Raw genomic sequence first — 20,459 nt, 5'->3', positions numbered from 1 at the left:
ACCTTAGACATATAAAAAGAATACTCAAGGAACAGCTTGCCAATACAGGATCATGACACCCGCATCTATTCTCACTCTGTTTTCCTCTGGAAAAGCAGGTAATGCCATGAACACCAGCCAAAGCTGGGCTTTTCCACCCCTTGAACATAAGTATTATATTTGCTGGAGAACTTGGTTAGCCAGAGAGCTCTTGCAAGTGAGAGCTGCTCACATAACACAGATGCATTTCAACTCTAAGGTAGTGACAAAAGTCCAAGGTACATCCAAATCCCAGAAAGGATCAGTGAAGAGCAGGTATTATTTAAGAAATGTCATGAAGAGCTTCTGTGGAATCTTATTTCACTTTTGAGATTTGAAACAGTGACACCTTTGAAGGATGAGGCACAATCCGTCTTCAGTACTATACTTACCTAGAACTAAGAACAAATTTAATCATCCATCAGAGAGAAGTGATTGTTACAAAATCTTTGGGAAAAGGAGCTACCTATCCCTGTATTTTTTGATTTAATTCATTTATAAAGAAAACACCTTATAAATTGCAGTACTTCACAAATTACTTCTGAAGTATTACTTAAAAATAAAGCACTTTTCAGGCAAGATATTATGAATTTCAGATAAAAATTTCAGTACTTAAGGTGAAAAAAATCTCAAATATTTTATTTCTCTGCAGCATCACTGCTTTCTAGACCAGAGTAAGTATCCAATTGTGGACCTTCCGTGATAGTAGTAATACAAATCCACTAGTTCCCCCTGTTCTTTTTGACAGGATATTTGCAGGAAAGTTAAGAGAAATCTAAATTAGCTGATCTCCATTTAGAGCAATAGCAATGTCTCATTTGACAGGAATCTCTTCCTGGAGGGGCCTGAGGATCCAGCACTGTAATTTGAAATCTTTCATGTCTAGCCTTGCCTAGTTTGCTTTTAGAGAAGATTTTGAACCCTTCTGGGGTAACAATTTAAGAGTGACAAGAACTGCCTTGTTTACAAGTATTTAGAAGGCTATAATGAGTAGCAACACAAGAGTGTTTCCGAACAGAACTGGCTTGGTGTTTTTTGAATGCTAGTCTTAAAGTGTGTTTGGTGCAAAGTTATTCCAGAAAGATTTGTTAATGCAGGCAGGGTAAAGGAAAGAATAAATGCTGCCATATATGACTTTTAATGCTCCTTTCACCTGTCTTCCTATACATTATTTTCATAAATATTTGCATAAACTTTGTGAACACATCAAAACAAAAAAAGATTTTAATTTTGAAGATACTGGTGACACTCCCTCTCCCCTTACTGCTGCAGGAACATAAAACAAAAGTAGTGAAACAGAACAGTTGACACCTGTGATTAGAGCATTGGCCTTCTATGTAAACCTCGTATTTTACACCTACCAATAATTTAAGAGTCTTTTTTGTCTTTCACTTGAAAATAAATTACCCCAGAAAGGGATTATTATAGAATTTAATATACAGCATTAGTTTCAACTGCTGGTTACGCAACACTAATAGCAGAACTGAACCAAAGGTATGACACATCCTCAGTATGAATTAAGGGAGATTTGAATTTCAATTCACTACTAATACATTATGTTCCTTTTGTTGGATCATACCTCAAATAATTTTCAAATTGACTGCATAATATTAGGAATGCATACCAACTCTGGTAATTTAATGAAGACTCCAAACAGTGGCTGAGAATGTCTACTTCACATGAAATGCACCCTCCTTTCTTTAATCTATGGCAATCACCATGCAAAATGCTGGCTAATGTGACTCCATATATTATTTAAATTGTGGAAACTCCCAAAAGATGTTAGGCATTTTAAATGCAAGCAGGGACTTACTGCCCTTTTACCTAAAGACACAGAAAAAGAGTGGGCCAGATTGTTAAAATATGATCAAGACAAAAAATCTGATTAATCTACATTTCCTCAAGTACACATCCCCGTGTTCAAAACAGTAACATTCTTTATTCTGCATCAAGCCTCCTTTCTCCTACACTGAAATACCCAACTTCAGCTGCATTAGGGAGGAATACAAGGCTAATATTTTATTTCTTGCTTTCATGTAATTGGGAAATATAATGGAAATTGTCCAAGATTATTAATACACCATCCAAAAAAAAAAAAAAAAGATTTGGGGAAAAATAAGTTTGCAGGCTATGCTATTTAAACTTGTTTTACAAAGGAGCCACAGGACAATAACGGACACAGTTCAGCTCCTGACCTCTGTAAGATGCTCCTAAAACACCCATTCTTCATAGAATTCCACAATTCGCAATTTTGTGCTATATAATCAGAATGCTTTGGGCAGGTATTGCTTATAATTATGTGGTTACCCCACATAAGTCCCCATCTGCTCAAGAGCATGAGGCAGCGCAACAGGTCTAAATCCTTCATCAACTTCAATTCAAATTTTAAGGACTAAACGTAAAGGAAAGAGGACAGATATAACCAGGTATGTATATAAAATTTTCTAAAGAGGAACAATGATAGCAAGATAAGTAAAAGTTGTCCCTAACACCCTGTGGCCTAATTTCACAGTTTTAAACATATAATGGAAGGACAAAAACAACTGTCAGTTTGTCAGTTATACTTCCCCGTTTATCACAACTTTTTGCAAAGATGTTGAGTCCTATATAGAAGCTCTACAGATATTAGATGGGGGTGTTTATAAACAAATCTCTAGGAAAACAATTGTGGTTGGCCAACTGATAAAAACCTGATGCCATTTCAAATGCATTTAAAGAGCATCTGACAGAACTGCTGTCCTTTTTTCTCTTTCACCTCCAGGTACAAATAGTTTAGAAGGGAGATTATGAAAATAACTTGGAAGAGACATTGAATAAGGCAATTCTGTCCAAATAAACTGGTAAGTTGTTAAATTTCAGACTTTATACGCTGTTTCAGCATAATCTTGAAAGGAGAGAAGACAAATCATATCAATTAAAATAAAATTCTCATTCTGCTTGAGGTAGGACTTTTGGCCAGGGACTAAGGGTTATCATAAACTGCATAAACTAAGCCTACAATTCAAGCTCCTACTTGATGACTAGAAGTAATGGCCAACAAGGGTAGTTATGTTCAAAAACAAATAACTAAAAGATAAAAACAAAACTGTAGTTTCTGTGACCTTGCTTCCAAAAAGGTCATAAAATTCATTTAATTCCCATCTGTGCTAAGAAAAGTTTAGTACACAAAATCTACATTTTGTTAATGTTATATCCACCCATTCAACAAATAAGCAGCTACAAATAAACACAGAAAAATTATAGGCGCTATATGTCCATTTCTGTAGAATACAAGAAAAAACAAAGAATAAAAGAATTTTCTCTTCAGTTAGATGTAAAAAGTAGTATTCAGAATAGACCTTAAGAAAGGCAGGTTTTCAAAGTTATCCAAGTAGCATTCACAGAATCACAGAATGGTTGAAGTTGGAAGGGACCTCTGGAGATCATCTAGTCCAACCCCCCTGCTCAAGCAGGGTCACCTAGAGCACATTGCACAGGATTGTGTCCATATGGCTTTTGAATACCTCCAAGGAAGGAGACTCCACAACCTCTCTGGGCAACCTGTTCCAGGGCTCTGTCACCCTCACAGTGAAAAAATATTTCCTCATGTTCAGATGGAGTTGTCTGTGTTTCAGTTTGTGCCTGTTGCATCGCGTCCTGTCACTCGGCACCACTGAAAAGAGTCTGGCCCCATCCTCTCGACACCCTCCCTTCAGATACTTGTACACGTTGATAAGATCTCCTCTCAGCCTCCTCTTCTCCAGGCTAAACAGGCCCAGCTCTCTCAGCCTTTCCTCATAAGAGAGATGCTCCAGTCCCCTAATCATCTTTGTAGCCCTTCGCTGGACTTGCTCCAGTAGTGCCACATCCCTCTTGTACTGGGGAGCCCAGAACTGGACGCAGTACTCCAGATGGGGCCTCACCAGGGCTGAGTAGAGGGGGAGAATCACCTCCCTTGACCTGCTGGCAACACTCTTCCTGATGCAGCCCAGGATACCATTGGCCTTCTTGGCCACAAGGACACACTGCTGGCTCATGCTTAACTTGTTGTCCACCAGCACTCCCAGGTCCTTCTCCACAGAGCTGCTTTCCAGCAGGTCAACCCCCAGCCTGTACTGGTGCATGGGGTTATTCCTCCCTAGGTGCAGGACCCTGCACTTGCCTTTGTTGAACTTCATGAGGTTCCTCTCCACCCACCTCTCCAGCCTGTCCAGGTCTCTCTGAATGGCAGCACAACCCTCTGGTGCATTGGCCACTCCTCCCAGTTTTGTATCGTCAGCAAACTTGCTGAGGGTGCACTCTGTCCCTTCATCCAGGTCATTGATGAAGAAGTTGAACAAGACTGGACCCAGGACTGACCCCTGGGGGACACCGTTAGCTACAGGCCTCCAACTAGACTCTGTGCTGCTGATCACAACTCTCTGAGCTCTGCCATTCAGCCAGTTCTCAATCCACCTCACTGTCCACTCATCTAACCCACACTTCCTCAGCTTGCCTATGGGAGACAGTGTCAAAAGCCTTGCTGAAGTCTAGGTAGACAACATCCACTGCTCTCCCCTCATCTACCCAGCCAGTCATTCCATCAGAGAAGGCTGTCAGGTTGGTTAAGCATGATTTCCCCTTGGTGAAGCCATGCTGACTACTCCTGATCACCTTCTTGTCCTCCACATGCTTGGAGATGGCCTCCAGGATGAGCTGCTCCATCACCTTTCCAGGGATGCAGGTGAGGCTGACTGGCCTGTAGTTGCCTGGGTCCTCCTCCTTGCCCTTTTTGAAGACTGGGGTGACACTGGCTTTCTTCCAGTCCTCAGGCACCTCTCCTGTTCTCCATGACCTTTCAAAGATGATGGAGTGTGGCTTAGCAATGACATCCGCCAGCTTCCTCAGCACTCGTGGGTGCAGCCCATCGGGACCCATGGATTTGTGGGTGTCAAGTTTGCTTAAATGATCTCTAACCTGATCCTCCTCAACCAAGGGAAAGTCTTCCTTTCTCCAGACTTTCTCTCTTGCCTCCAGGGTCTGGGGTTCCTGAGGGCTGGCCTCAGCAGTGACGACTGAAGCAAAGGCGGCATTCAGTAACTCTGCCTTCTCTGCATCCTTTGTCACCAGGGCACCCACCCCATTCTGCAGCAAGCCCACATTTTCCCTAGTCTTCCTCTTGCTGCTGATGTATTTGAAGAAGCCCTTCTTGTTGTCCTTGACATCTCTTGCCAAATTTAATTCCAAACGGGCCTTAGCCTTCCTCGTCGCATCCCTGCATACTCTGACAATGTTCCTATATTCCTCCCAAGTGGCCTGTCCCCCTTTCCACTTTCTGTATACTTCCTTCTTCTGGTTGAGTTCTGCCAGGAGCTCCTTGCTCATCCATGCAGCTCTCCTGCCTCCTTTGCTTGACTTCCTACTCATAGGGATGCACCGCTCTTGAGCCTGGAGGAGGTGATGTTTGAATATTAACCAGCTCTCTTGAACACCCCTTCCTTCTAGGGCCCTCACCCATGGGATTCCTCCAAGCAGGTCCCTGAAGAGGCCAGAGTTTGCTCTCCTGAAGTCCAGGGTTGCGATCCTACTTGGTGCCCTGCTGCCTCCTCGCAGGATCCTGAACTCCACCATCTCATGGTCACTGCAGCCAAGGCTGCCCCTGACCTTCACATCTTCCACCAGTCCTTCTTTGTTTGTTAGTACGAGGTGCAGCAGCACACCTCTCCTTGTTGGCTCTTCCACCACCTGTGTCAAAAAGTTATCATCAGTGCTCTGCAGGAACCTCCAGGACTGTTTGAGCCTAGCTGTGTTGTCTTTCCAGCAGATATCAGGGTGGCTGAAGTCCCCCATGAGAACCAGGGCCTGGGATCGTGAGGCTACTTCCAGCTGTTTGTAGAAGGCCTCATCCACTTCCTCTTCCTGATCAGGTGGCCTGTAGCAAACACCCACCACAGTGTCACCCATGCTAGCCTGTCCTTTAATCCTTACCCATAAGCTCTCGACTCGCTCTTCATCCACCCCTAGGCACAGCTCAATACATTCCAGTTGCTCTCTCACATAAAGAGCAACTCCACCACCTCGCTTGCCTGGCCTGTCGTTCCTAAAAAGCACGTAGCCATCCATGACAGCACTCCAGTCATGTGAGCTATCCCACCATGTCTCTGTAATGGCAATGAGATCGTGGCCCTGCGACTGCACACAGATCTCTAGTTCTTCCTGTTTGTTCCCCATGCTGCGTGCATTGGTGTACAGGCATTTCAGAGAGGTGATCGAGCATGCAGGTTTCCCAGGAGGGATACAAGAGGATCCTCCATAGCCACATCCCCTGCGCACTTCCCTGGCTGCATTCACCTGCTGGAGGCGTCCTGACTTGAGCAGTCTTTTGCCAACTACCCTGGCACTATAACTCTCCCCTTCCCCCATCTTTCCTAGTTTAAAGCCCTCCTTAACAGGTTGGCCAACCTGTTGGCCGACACGCGTGCCCTGCTTCATGAGGGCAAAGACACGCATCCTCCGCTTCATGAGGTGGATCCCATGGTGCTATCAAACTACAATGAAGAGAGAAGCACGCCACTGTTACTGCCTCTGCCACTAAAGCTTGGTGTCAGATCCAGAGTGCCTAATGCCACCAGTGGAAGGACTTAAGCCATCACATTTTACAGAAGCTGCTTCTTCTCTAGAGCCCTGGAGCATTAGCTATGCCTGTGCCTTCATGTTAATGGAAGCGTTTGGAGTAGAGCACTGGATAGACAGAAACTTCACATCCAAATGCTGGTAAGGAAATAGTTCGTGCCTCTAAAATATAGCAAGCTAAATATCAAAGTGTCTAGACAATAGATTCACAACTGCATCCCAGGCAGATAAAACAGACTTTGAAATCCTCTTCAGCAAAGACAGGAGTGCACATTACACTGCACAGGAAATCCGCTGAGGTGGTGGAAACTAGTGGGAGCGTCTCCACTTTGCTATTTTTGCATCACCAAAACTGTTTACTCTCAACTCTGCTTCACATCTAGCAGAAATGGAATCCTCTTTTCTCTCAAGCCAATGGAAGAATGAGAAAACTATACTTCCCCATTGCAGAGACAGAAGAAGCCTATGAGGAGATCTTACAAGATGCTTCATTTGAATTCCTTGGAAGCTGAAATACTTTGGACACCTGTCCTGCTCTGCTCATTGCCTGACCCAGAGCTCAGCAAGGCCAGCGCATCCTAATCGTCCATCCCCAAGGTGCACAAATGCCAGGAACTCAACACACTGCCAGTCACTATCCTAATGCTACCTTCTTCAGCTTACTGTTGGGACTTCTACACACACTCCAAAGATCACCTCGAAAACGTAACTGCACAGTCATCTTATTACAGGATAACACTTGGCATTTTATCAATACCTTGAAATAAACTGTATTCAGTACCTTGTATTTACAGTTCAATTTAATTTAGAAATTATTCCTAAAACCCAAGATTGAGAACTAAATGCAATACTGTCATACCTTAAAAGCTAAATAATTAAAATAAAATTAGCAGTAATCTGTCTTCACATCTTTCAAAGTCATGCTAAAGTATTTCTTAAAGTAATGCAGTAAAGTGGCATTCAATATCCTGATACAACTTACAAACTTCTGTTTCATAGGCTAAAGAATTATAGACCAAAAAAGGCTAAAGGTAGAAGTAGTCTTTCAGGAAACCAATTACATACTACCATAATGCTTATGCAGTGAGAAGCAACAAGGAAAAGCTTCTTCATTGAAGTATAACATTAAAACAGTTTTTGTAGGTCATTTTCTAGGAAGATGTGATATATATATATTCTGCATTAGAAATAGATCCTAAGTTTCTAAATATTACAGGACAGATCTCTACCTCTTCTTTGACTGCCAATAGGTTATTCTCCACAGATGAGTAAAGAGAGCAGAAGTAACACTAGAATACTTTTTTTTTTTTTAATATGGAATTGTCAAAATGGGGCCACTCATGCTTATCAAAAAAAAAAAAAAAAAACCTAGTAGGCTTAGGCACTAGCTGAGCCATGATTTGCTACATCTGAGATAAGTTTTATGCCCAGATTCTATCAGCTTTTTGTGGGAACAAGACATGACCAATAAAATAATTTCAAATGGCACAAATAGCAGCAAAACATGTACGCAACCTTTGTTTCCCAGCCCAGTGCACATAACCCAGCGCATTCTGATATAGGACAATGCAAGCAAAAGCATCCGCTGTGCACCAGGCAGCTCAGCCGGGCAGCCTTACTAGAGCTCAGAGCAGAGCTGGTATGTACAACAATGTGATATTGCAGTGCTGATGGGTTTTTGGAAGCTGCACTATGAACAAAAGATGAAAAAAAAATTTATCATCTTATAATTTTGTCCAATCTTTTGACTTTGCAGGCAGTAAATAACAGTTATAGATAAAAGTTGTGGTTATAAATAAATCACATGCCAGAACTTGGGATTATTCTTTTGTCAAATTTAGAAGTCTTACTGAAAATTGTATTAGACCTACAGTTTTGAGGAAATACTATATAGCACAGCCCCTATAATAAAGCTGTTTAACACCAGTGATTCTATACAAATAGCATAATTAAAATACATTGGAGTCTGTTTGAGAAATAAGCATCAGTATCCTTAGACTTGAAAACGCACATTTATTTTCTACTGAAGTTACCAAAATTAATGCAAGACTGCTAGAGAAAAGTCTTAACTCCTGTCATGAAACCTCAAGTCTTTACTTAATGATATCTGGTGAATCTTGCTGCAGCACCATAAAATGTCAGCACTCAGCTGTTTACCTACCCATTTGCCAAAAGTTACAGTCTGCAGTAAAGGAAGGTAATAAAGCTGAGGCACAGCTAATACCCAATGCACTGTCTACTTTCTGCTTAAAGCAGGTTTGAAATAAGACTCTGAGTCATGCTGAAGCAGCTGAAATCGAGCTGTTTCCTCTGCCACCTCTGCTACAGAGGTGGTAACCTATGACTGAGGTGTTAAAAAGCTACAGCATTACAGCACTTTGTTTCTGGTAAACAATGATTTAGTCTTTCCTGGAGATCAACAGCAGTCTTATGATACCATTATAAACAAGGACATCAATAAAGTTGATTCCAACATAAATATTAAGAATATACAGAGCCTACTGCATGCAGATTGTAGATAACCTGCACTGGAAAAACATTTCAACTTCACAGAGAACCAACACAGCTAAAAGAGCTAAAAGCAATACTTCTGAGAAAGAAGGAATCACTCAGTACCATAATACGCCAGACCCTTTTTCAATACACTGACTTTGCATACAACCACAATAATTTGTGGCCACACAAAAAGAAAGCGCTACAGAGAAGTTTGCAGCAAAACTTCACACTGCTCCTGAAGAAAGCCTCTTCCTCCAAATCAGAACAATTTGTTTTAGAAAAGTAGGTCTTGATTCATATAATTCATATGACAAGTAGGTCTTGATTCATATAATTCATATGACAACTACCATTAATCTTTCTTAACAGGTGACCGGAATGCAGGCAAATCCTTCACTCTTATTTAAACATTTCCGTCCAGCCTGCCAAAATGTCTGCCTTCAATAGTATCATGTTAATTTACCTGACTTCAAGAGTATGAAATTTTCCTTTCTTCTGATTTCAAAGATTTGGATATAAGAAAGGTCGCATTATCTCATGATTCAAGTAGAAATCTTCTTTAGACCCTGGAAACAAAATCCAAAATGGGCCTTAAAACCATTGTGGTTACAGAATTCAAGCAGAACTTCACACAAATAATTACCTGCAATTGACTACTTTTCCTACCCTGAAAGTGATCATAAGAAAGCATCTTTGGATAAAAATAATTGTGTCCTCAAGGACTGAAATTCAAACCTAAGTTCTCTTGCCAAATTATTTTGCATACTTGACCTATCAATTTGATAATATATGAATATATATGAATAATATATGGCTGCTCATCCAAAATGAAAGACACTTGTAACTAAGAATGAGATTGCCAACTGTACAGAAAACAGTTTATAGAAAACAAGCTGATTTTTAGTGTTTTTTATTTTTTATTTTCTCTAGGAAAAAGATTTACACGCAATTTCTTCTGGCTAGCGCACTAAATCAACATGAACAAGAAAATTTCCAAATACTGATTCTGCACCAGGCCAGTAACAAACTGCACGCAACAGAAAAGTCAGATGAAAAATATTCCTGCTTTGAAAGAGAACTGTCAAGCTTCAATGTCTCACCTGCTTTCAAACTTCCAGTGCATCACTGCTGGAAGTTACATTCCTAGTTACCACATCAGCAGATTTCCTCTGCAGATCCCAGGTAAATTAACAGCCTGGATTTCTAGCCTGTGACAAACAATAAAGTGTTCAATAAACTTTCACCTTCTACCATCTTGACAACTTTGCTCTTTTTGATTTTCTTCTACATCACCACAGCCTGAACTTAACAAATACCAAAAGTTCACAAAATGTATCACAATTTATGGATCTATTTAAATCCCCATGACCACTTAACACACTCTTTCTATAATGAACTGGTTTTTTTCGTATTCCACTTCATCAGGTGCAACTGCAGGCTGCTGCCAAAAGTGATAACCCCACTTTCTATCACCACAGTTCTGTCCCATCCCCTCCTTTGCACCAGATCTGGCAATCATACAGCTGCTGGATGTGTTCGTTCATTTTGCTGATCCAGCAGCATATGCCTTTTTCCCCTTTTGGTGTGCAAGCCTCCATTCAGTTCATGAACTCACGCAATCTTTGGATCAGCATCAAATAAGAAGAATTCTCCTTTTGGCTCTGGCCACATTTATACCAGATTGGATGTAATTTGAAATGACTCCCTTAGCTTTTCTCCTGGATGAATTAGCATAATTAAAAAGAGCACACCTTCTGAGGCACCACATAGATGTAAATACTTCAAGCGCTGCCATTTAAAAAAAACCATGAAGCTCAACATATTTGAGTACACTCCAAGAGCATACTACTGCATATGCACATTATTAGTCCTACTGTGAATAGATTTATTCAAATAAACTATTTTCCTCACAAAGTGATTGTGTAAATTTGATCAATTTGTGTCTTATTATGATTCAACTGTAACAAAGTATACAGTAAACCCTTGTAGTCAAAACAATTTATGTTTTGAGAAGTTAAAATGTGAATTCTAGTATATTCTCACATGTATATTTTGGGTTTAAGATTGACAATACTTTTTTAAGAATAAGTTTGAAAAGCAGATTGCAGTCACATAACTGAAAAGTGCTATACTGTATCATGCAATTAACAGTATCTGATGCACCTGAAAGCCTAGACCTAAATACAGTTCTTTGTAACAAAGGAAGTTACAAAATAGGAGTTAGTCATATGAGAAGCTTACTCAGAAAGGAGCACATCATAAATGCTATAAACTCCACAACATTTGTTTAAGTTAGATTCAGAAGAATGGCTTTTAACAAACAAACAAACAAAAATTGTCTACTTCCTCCTGAAGGTCAAAATAAGCTTGAAAGCAGCAACTGAGTAAGGTAGCTTGACCCAGCAAAAACAGCCTTCAATAGTAACTTAAATCAGCCACATTACTGTACTGGTTAAACCTTGATATCTTACAGATCTGCACCTTAACTTTCTATTAAATTGCTGAAGTCATAAAATTGTATGAATTGAAATCCAGTTCACTCAAATACATAGGACCATCATTTGGCTAAAAACTCTGGTTATACCTTAACATTATCTGCACCACTCAAAAGCTAACATACACACTCTTCCTTAGAGGAGACCGTTTGAGAAGAGGACACTTAAAACATCCCGTACGTTATGCAAGACTGAGACATAATAAGACTTCTAATACCCTTCATTTTGATAGTATTGTACTGACTCAGCAGCAAAAAGACAAAGATGACATTTTTTACTGAGCTGTACAGAACCTGTAGCCTTGGAGAAAGTGGTGCAAAGGTAGCCAAAGCTCTCCACACCGCCTGTTGCTGCTGGTCTGCTCTGTGAAGTCCACCAGGCCTCAGAGAAATCTCAACCAGCTTCCTAGCTCAGTGCCACAGCTCAAGTCCGGATCGGCACTTACATAATGCTGCCTGACATAGGTCTATTCCAGATACGCCTCCAGTGCTCCCAACCATGACCACTGGGGCCTGAGGGAGAAGAGAGCTTTATGGATGCTCTTCTCTAGTGCAAAGGAGCCAGAATTAGGATTAAATTCTCATCCCAGGGAGCCAAATGACTCCTTAAATTTTTTATACATTCCACAAGTAATAATGACCAGAGGCCCAACAACCTCACCTTAGCACATGGTACTCAGTCTCCATTTTACAAAGCAGATTCAAAATCACCTCAAGCAGACTTGAGAGCAAAACCAAGTCTGTGACACATACAAGTTTCACACATTCAACCACACAGCTTCCCAGCCTGAAGACCAATATAAGACAAACATACACAGCTGAACACCTATTTTAGTCATTGCCACCTATGGTGCTTATTTTAGTCATTGTCTCACTATTCATCAACAAAAATCAAGGCAAGACTCTAGTGTCCTTATTCACCAATCTTTGCTGTCATGTCAAGCCCACAGCTGCATATTTTCCTGGCAAGTGCGAATCAACTCCCACTTTGATGACTGATTCACCAACCAGAATAAGACATGCTTACAAGAAATATTCTATTAACAACTTGAGACCAATCTGCCAACCCCAGCTGCTTGTTCCCCCACAATGACATTCCTTTCAGAGGTCGCAGCCCTGTCAGTGCTATCAGTTTGTTAGTCTACATGCCCCAGTCCAGAGCTGTGGAAGAATCCAGGTGAAAAAATAAACTTCCAGATTTTTTTTTCCTGTTAAACAAATCATTTATTTGGGACAACTAGAAGAATAAGTAGAATAATGTTCCCTCTTGCAAATACAGAATGACTAGGAATCCAGGCGTATATCAAAGATTTTAAAAGCGCTTGTATGCCTAAGCAATTTTGGGCCAAATAATAATAGAAACCTATTAATATATCTGAAGTACCACTCAACAGAACAGAGTTTTAAACCTCTGTAGACCTGTGAAACCGAGGAGCTCCCCTGACTGGGGAAGTGCCTAATAGTTAATAAAACAGTTCACATTTTTGTTCTTCTACTAAGAAAAAAAGTTCTTGACCAAAAAATTAAACTCGATATCCCAACTGGGTCATCTATAGAGATTAAACTCCTAACATCCAGATGCAGAAGTGCAAGCTAGAAGGTTGAATTTATTGATTAAGGCAGTAGCTGCCTCAAGACTCCGTAGAACTGAGCAGGGCTATAAAGCCATGATTGCCTTCACGCAGATTACAGTGGTGTTTGGCAGAACTAACAACTAACGTGAATGATAATGTAGACTACTTCACAAAGCCACTCTGCAGCTGCCAGGTCATGTCAACACCATTAAATATGTATGGCAAATTGGTCCTGGTACATCTGATTTCACTAGCTTTTCAATGGTTAACTGTTAGGCACAAAGTTGACTCTACAGACTTGTGTATTTCAAAAGAACTGATGCGGCCAGAACACTGTAGGAGTCAAAATGATCCCATGTCCTCCCATGCCACATTTCAGGAATTAACCCACCAAACCTGTGAAATAATTACATAGTTGAACAGCTTAGTCAGCCTCTGAACATATCCCACTTCTCAAAAACTTTGACTGAAAGTGCTATCGGCAGCTGCACTGCAAAGCACACAAAAGGGGTAAGGAACTGCTAGAATTACCCCTCCTCCCTCTCCCACAACTATTTCCATATTAGCAGGGATTTAGACAGCACAAGAAAAAAATCCTGGCTAAGCAGTTATAGCAGAACCAATCCTGCTAACACAGCACAAAATGCTTCTAACCATGTGCATATTTGGACTACTGCGATAAATAACTTCATACAACATATCTGAGCACATTTACAGTTCTCCCAATTCTGAAAGTGGCTGCAGTTTTCTTGAAAAGTAATATTAACCCACAGGTACAGATTAAGACACTTTCTGCATTGGAAACATAGTAACATTTAGATTTGCTTGAGAAATGTTAGCACACTTCCTGCTTCCTAATTACTATGAACTTTTGGAGTAAATACTGAAAGAATCACAAAAAAAGGAGCAAAGCTTGCTCCTGAGTCTTAAAAACTCAGAGCAAGTGAATGTTAAAATTGTTGGCAGCAAAATATAAAAACAGAAAATCCAGCTCTGTCCCAAGCCCTTATTCAAGATTTTACTCTATGATACCATTTTTATTCATATAGTATTGTAATCGTATTTGTATCCATACAAATACAAAAGATGAACAAATGCAACACTACTAAACTTACTGATAAAGTATAATGCATATCCTACTGCAAAACACAAAAATTATAGACCATGGCCAAATGTGCAAGACAGAAAAGTTCCTGTAGCTCAAGTTGACTTTAAAATTGTAATCTGACTTCTTTGTGAAAGCTTTAACAGTGCTTAGGTACTAAAGTTCTAATAGTTTGCAACAATTTCTCTTTCCATTTTTAGCTAATTCAAAAGTAGATTTTATAAAGCTGACAAGTACAAATAGCCAAGGCAGCTTTTGACATCCACACATAAGGATTATATTTCTTAACTTTGTACTCAAACTATAAAATGGTGTAATAAATACATCCAAGTTTTCCACTATTAGTGCTGCTCAGCAAAAGATGTTCTTTAGTCACCTTACTTCCAAGATCATAATGAAAAATTACCCATATTTACCTTTCAAATAGAACACCAGCTATTTTCCCAAAGTTGTGTTATTTCCATTCTGCTCTTCCAGAAAAAACATACAGAAATCACCCGTTAGCATTTCAGCTTTACCAAAAGTCTCAAAAGAAACTCACCATCTCCCTTGCAGCTAAAACAAGTTTCACAGGTTAACTAGAAGTTCTTAATCAGTGGCAGTCATCACTAAGAGACAATTTCTTATTGTATAGAGAAAACGCTAAGAGGGGCAGATACTATGTATGAATATGCACAAATGCCAAGAGCGATCCATTGCCAAGTTATGACTATAATCAGAACAATAATATGAGAGACAGGAAAAGCAGGATACAACTACGTTACACACTTTTACATACACAGAGGGGAGGAAAAAAATGTCAGTTTTCAAAAAACCCTCAAAGTTCATGTGTTCGTTCTTCCACAATACTAAGAAACACACAAGTAGCGACCACAAAATCTGACAAAGAGTAAATCTGCAAATTAATTGAAAAATCCCATTAATTCAAACCTACAAAGTTCTATATTTAACAATAAATGTGTCTCAATATCAAAGCTTATTATTAAAAATACCAGCTCTGCCAGAACTCGCACACTATTCCCATTACTACAGATGAAGGTACATACAAACCAGATCTTTAAACATGAAGTAGTCAGAGCTTCTTCTCATTCCTCCTCATATCATTTTCTGAGGTCGAAAATGAAAACAAACAATCCAGCAGTTAGGCCTTGTGCATGCAGTAGCAGCAAGCTGAGTTTGTACAGCATCCATTTCTTGCAGAAAAGCGCAGGTAGTTGACTGGGAAAAATCTTATTTTACAAACTCTATTTAACTTTAAAGTCCCTTTTGTAAGCTAGGCAAGAGGGTGGAAGGGGGTGGTCATCAGCCACCTTGCCAGGGTAGCCCCAAGAGAGTAAAGCAATCTTAGTTTTATTTAAGGCAAGGCTACAATTTTCCTTCTAATTACTCATGACTCAAATAACTCTGAAAGGATCAATATTTCAGAAGCAAGATCAAAAATATAAACCAGATGGATATTAGAGAAAAGAAATGCAATCTAAGCGAGGCTGTGCACATTTTATTAGGTATAAAATTTTTAAGTATTTCTTTTTTCTTGTCATTACATCTTTTCTATTTCATATAATCCAGATTTTTAGCCTGCCTCATTCTGAGTGAAGCATGAATTTTTCAAACAAGTCATTTTTTATTGATATACCAAACTTTAGATAACTTTGCTTTCCCTTCAATCAATTACATTTCTATTCCCTGAACAAGCTTCATAGTTGTAATCAGATTCATAGCAAATAATGCTGGAAAAATAGTTCATTCTACACGATCTTATTTTACAAATAAGTACCATATATACAGGAAATCCTCCTACTTCTCACTTTGACATTAGTATCTTGCAGAACTGAACTCGTTTTGGATCACTCTTTGCACTTTCTTCATTTACATAAAGTACATCTTTAATACAATATAAGGTACTTACCCTTCTAACCTGACATCAGGTAAAGATCTGTTGAGTGCAATCAATTCACTTGCCATTAAATTAAACTGATTTATTTTAAACATTTCTTTCATCTTTTCTTGCTCCTCTTTCGGAATGACCACAGGCTTCCCCATCTCTCCAGGTCCTTCATGTGGTTTTTGTATAGGTTCTGGAACTAAGAGCAAATACATTAAAACGCTAGCGACACTACTTGCGTGCTTGCTTTTGTTTAATATATTTCAGTTTGTATTGTAGGAGCGTTCCTGTTTAAAATGGAGTTCTAAAAGCACCATTTCAGAGTTTAATGTTGGTACTTGATCATCAACAGGAACAGTAACACTAACACTTGACATGTTTTTTAAAAAAAGAAATCATTAATATCAAATATATCTTTCCAAACTGCTGAGGGAGAGAAGGAGGAGAAAATGAATTCAGACTCTTGGAAAAGTTTTTACAAACAAGTTTTTACCAACTACTGATATGTTATACTTTCTTTACAAATATTTATTCACTTTTCTCCTGAACTATTTTAAATTCACAAGTAATGAATTTCAAAAACTACTACTTTACAAATTCAGCACAAATTAAAAAAAATATATATATATATTAAAGGACCTAAATAGAGGAGGAAGTATTTTAAAATAAAGGTAAAGCTCTCAGTTATATGCCTAAATTGAAATTATCTTCAATCTCCTGCTAGGACAGCATATTGTAATTAAAGTTTATGCCAAGAGCAAACAGACATGTAAAGAGTAAAAAAATGCCCAAGCCTTCCACCTTTGCCAAAACACTGAAGACTCAAAATCCATACATACTAACAAATGAAACATTTTGCTGGTTTGCATTTAACATTAATCAGTTGCAACCATAATGTTTTCCATATGAGAAACTTTCATTTTCAAATATCTGAAGTAAACTGCACTAGTGTAGCAAAGCATTGACATTTAGCTGAGAAAATCCTCCCAGTATGGAGATACTTTCTTTTAACCACAAAGCTCCCTTTGACTGTAAGTTGATCCATTTATTACTAGAAGTTGCTAGCCAGCCAATCATATACAGAAAATTTTGATAGAATCAGTATTTCCAAGTAGATACTGAGCAGACCGATTTAAAGCACTTGTTTTAACTATGGTTTGAAATAAGCGCAAAGCCTTAAAGTTTGTTTTGTATCTTTACTTCCTAAAGGAAGTACAGGTTGCACCTCACTAGTTCAAAAGCATCAAAACTTACTAACTTTCAATTGCATAACCTTTTAAACTAGAATCTGTGCTATTTTTTGTTAATTAGCATAAAACAATGGTATATAATTGGGCAATTATTTAGGCTTAAATTTTTATGATCAGCTTATTTTTAACTCTATTATGTCAGGTTATCATAAATCATTTTTTCTTAAATTTAGGAGCAATTAGTATACAAGTACAGTTGGATAGAAAATAACTAAATGATGAGTGCTTAACAGAACTTAAAGTTATTAAACAAAAAAGTTATCTGAACATGGTTATACATAAAAAAACAAAACTTGGTAAATTTATTCACCATGTTTTTCAGCATTCTCAAGGGAGAACATTCTTTCCTATCATACTTGTATTTGTGATTTAGAAGAAAAAACACTTTAAATATTTAAATTTTCAGTTTTTGTTTTTGTTTTTTTAACTTTGAGTAAACCAGTTAAACTGAATAGTTAAATTAACTGAAAACTCTAATCTTTGACATTTGCAGATATTGCTGACCAATTTAGCAGTTCATTTAGCACACCAATGACCTGGATGCAGGTGTGCAGCTATCAACTTTCACCAATTCATTAGTTTAAGTTTTAAGTTTCAATACAAATACCTACCACTTGATCATACCTTTTACCTAAATGATGTACTCCCTCCCATCTCCTGCAGAAAAACCCATCAACAAGAAAAAAAGATTCACATATGTGTTACAGAACTCAGATGCAAAGATAGGCAAGTTTGGTGCGCAAATATAAAGATGACTTTCCAAGCAGAGTTAAACTATTTTGTCTCAGGTTTCTGCATTCCCCATAATCTGTTTTCAGACAAAAGCATTTAGTTTTCATACACGTACAGACCAACAACACTCTCCCAAAATGACCAGTATACATATTGCTAAGAACTCAAAAATCAGTACACTTCTGGTCAGTGAACTATGGAAAAAAAATTTTTTTTTTTCCCTTTGAAGGAATAATTATGAGCATGCTACTTATGACGTACTTCTAGCAAATAGGCGCTTTAATGTACAGCTACAACTTCTGGAGCTGAATGAATGACTTATTACTAGATTTCCTGTTGGATTAAGAGATGATTGTTTTTCCAGCCATTTCTCCTCATTTGTATCAGTAAACCATTAGTTTTCTGATTTTTTCCAGATCTTCATTAAAAACAAACAAACAAAGAACTCTTTGTGTCTATGGTATTTAGACAAATTCCCTTTCACCAGGGAACGTGCCCAATTAAAAACAGATTACTTCAAAACCTGAGACCACTTAAAGCTAGAAAAAAGGATGAGTGCTTCCCTGGCACATCTGTAGGTGCCACAATAATGGTAGACTAATCAGAACACCAAGTTCAGTCAGCCTTGTAGCAACCACAGCAATTATATGAAAACTTTTTTGACAAGTAAAAAAAAAGATTATTATTTTTTTTTAAGTTGTTTCCTATGCACAGCTCAGCCTTAGTGGAACACGGCTGATTTATGGGAGAGCAGGTATGAACAGCCCCTATTTTCAAGAATTCAATCACTGTTCTGTATCTCTAACCTGCTTACCTTTCTTCTTGGGAATTTAAGTGGATGAAAGTATTCAGAATCCTGAGTCCCAACACAGGGATTCCATCTTTATCAAAGAGCTCAAATTCAGAACACAAGCCTCAATTGGCACTTTACAAAATGACTGGTCTTAGTTTAAATTCTGCCAATGCCCCAAGAAAAGAGTGTAAATAGTAAACAGCTGAGATATCACAGGACTCTATGATATCAGTCTTTGGTCTGAGAGAAGAAAATACTTTTTTGCATGGCTTCTAATCATTACATAAGTGGAATGAACCATATGAAGGAGAAAAAAAGCCAAAAAGGATCAGTTGAGAAGTTTATTCAGTAACCATATCAAGTGCCAAAGCTAGAAGTTTCTTTGCAGTCATAACTAAGGAGCCTATAACCTGGGGTAGGGAAAGACTAATTAGAGTTTCATTGAACTCAAGACCTCAGAGCTGAGATACAGGATTCTTACAGAGGTAAGAGTTATGTAGAAGATCTTTATTAGCAAAACTGCAGTACTATTCAGGCCTTTCCTGTTTATAAGAACCAATCCCTTTTGTAGTGTTAGAGAATGGCTTGAACCCTTTCTTGGAGTCTAGGACTTGTTTACATTTATCAGTAAGTTTTATCCTAGCTGTGAAGTCTAAATTGCAATGCCAAATCCCCATCTGGAAAAGATAGTACTTAACTACAAATCATCTGAATTGCAGGTTTAGAAAAACTACTGCAAAACATGAATGATGCTTACAAAGTTTCACTCTTTCTGATTTTTACAATCTTTACACTTACAGCAACAGTCTTCTATCAGCAACCATTACCCTTCGTGAATCTGACTGATGAACCAATCAAAATTTGCAACAGCAACAACCATTAGCTGTAAAAAAGGAACCACCACCCAGCAAATACGTCAATAGGAAGAACAGCTTGTGACCACCTCCACGAGGGCATAAACTGTGATAGTTGGGCAAGAGGTGTGCACCATCCAGCTCTGCTGGGTGGCTCAGAAGGAATGAGACACAACCGCTGTGAGCCAAGCACTGGAGAGAGCTTCCCTCAGACCTCCCTCCCCTTTACTGATTGTTCCCAGGGTTGGTGGGGGGAGAAAAAGCAGCAGGAGCAGCCAAGACAAGCACAGACTCCCTCCCACCCCTCCTGTAGCTGAGCTGATCCCAGCATGAATCACTGGTATGATCTCACTTCCCCAAACACACTCAACTGTCCAGGCAATCTCTTGAAGCTCCTGCTGTCTTCTTCAGCCATGGCAGAAGGCATGGGCAAAGCCTTAACCTATGGTTAAGTCATCTCATTATTCCAGTCTATCATATCCCTCCCTGCAGTATCATCACACAATGATCATTATTAGAGCCATATTACGGTTCCCCATAACCTTCCCCAAAGATTTTTCCTTCATCTTCACAGTATTTCCCAGTCCTCCACAAATTCCCAAGGGAAATTTCCAATTCCTGCTCCTCTTAAAATTAATTCTAGGCAGCTCCCGCAACCATCCCAGAG

General features: G+C 39.0%; 1 protein-coding gene across 2 annotated transcripts in view; it reads right to left on the bottom strand.

The window, feature by feature from the left end:
• GALNT1 (polypeptide N-acetylgalactosaminyltransferase 1) overlaps nt 1-20,459 on the bottom strand; it is a 94,662-nt gene that overhangs the window by 26,241 nt on the left and 47,962 nt on the right. Inside the window, exon 4 of one of the 2 annotated variants that reach the window (XM_067291165.1) lies at nt 16,188-16,362. In XM_067291165.1, the coding sequence (XP_067147266.1) occupies nt 16,188-16,362 (175 nt within the window). Of the gene's footprint in view, nt 1-9,568; nt 9,625-16,187; nt 16,363-20,459 lie in introns of those variants that run through there. The other variant, XM_067291166.1, reaches the window with a different exon arrangement.

This window comes from Apteryx mantelli, chromosome 2 (genome assembly GCF_036417845.1).
Source record: "Apteryx mantelli isolate bAptMan1 chromosome 2, bAptMan1.hap1, whole genome shotgun sequence".
NCBI lineage: Eukaryota > Metazoa > Chordata > Aves > Apterygiformes > Apterygidae > Apteryx > Apteryx mantelli.
This window is presented reverse-complemented; position numbering and strand designations above follow the sequence as displayed.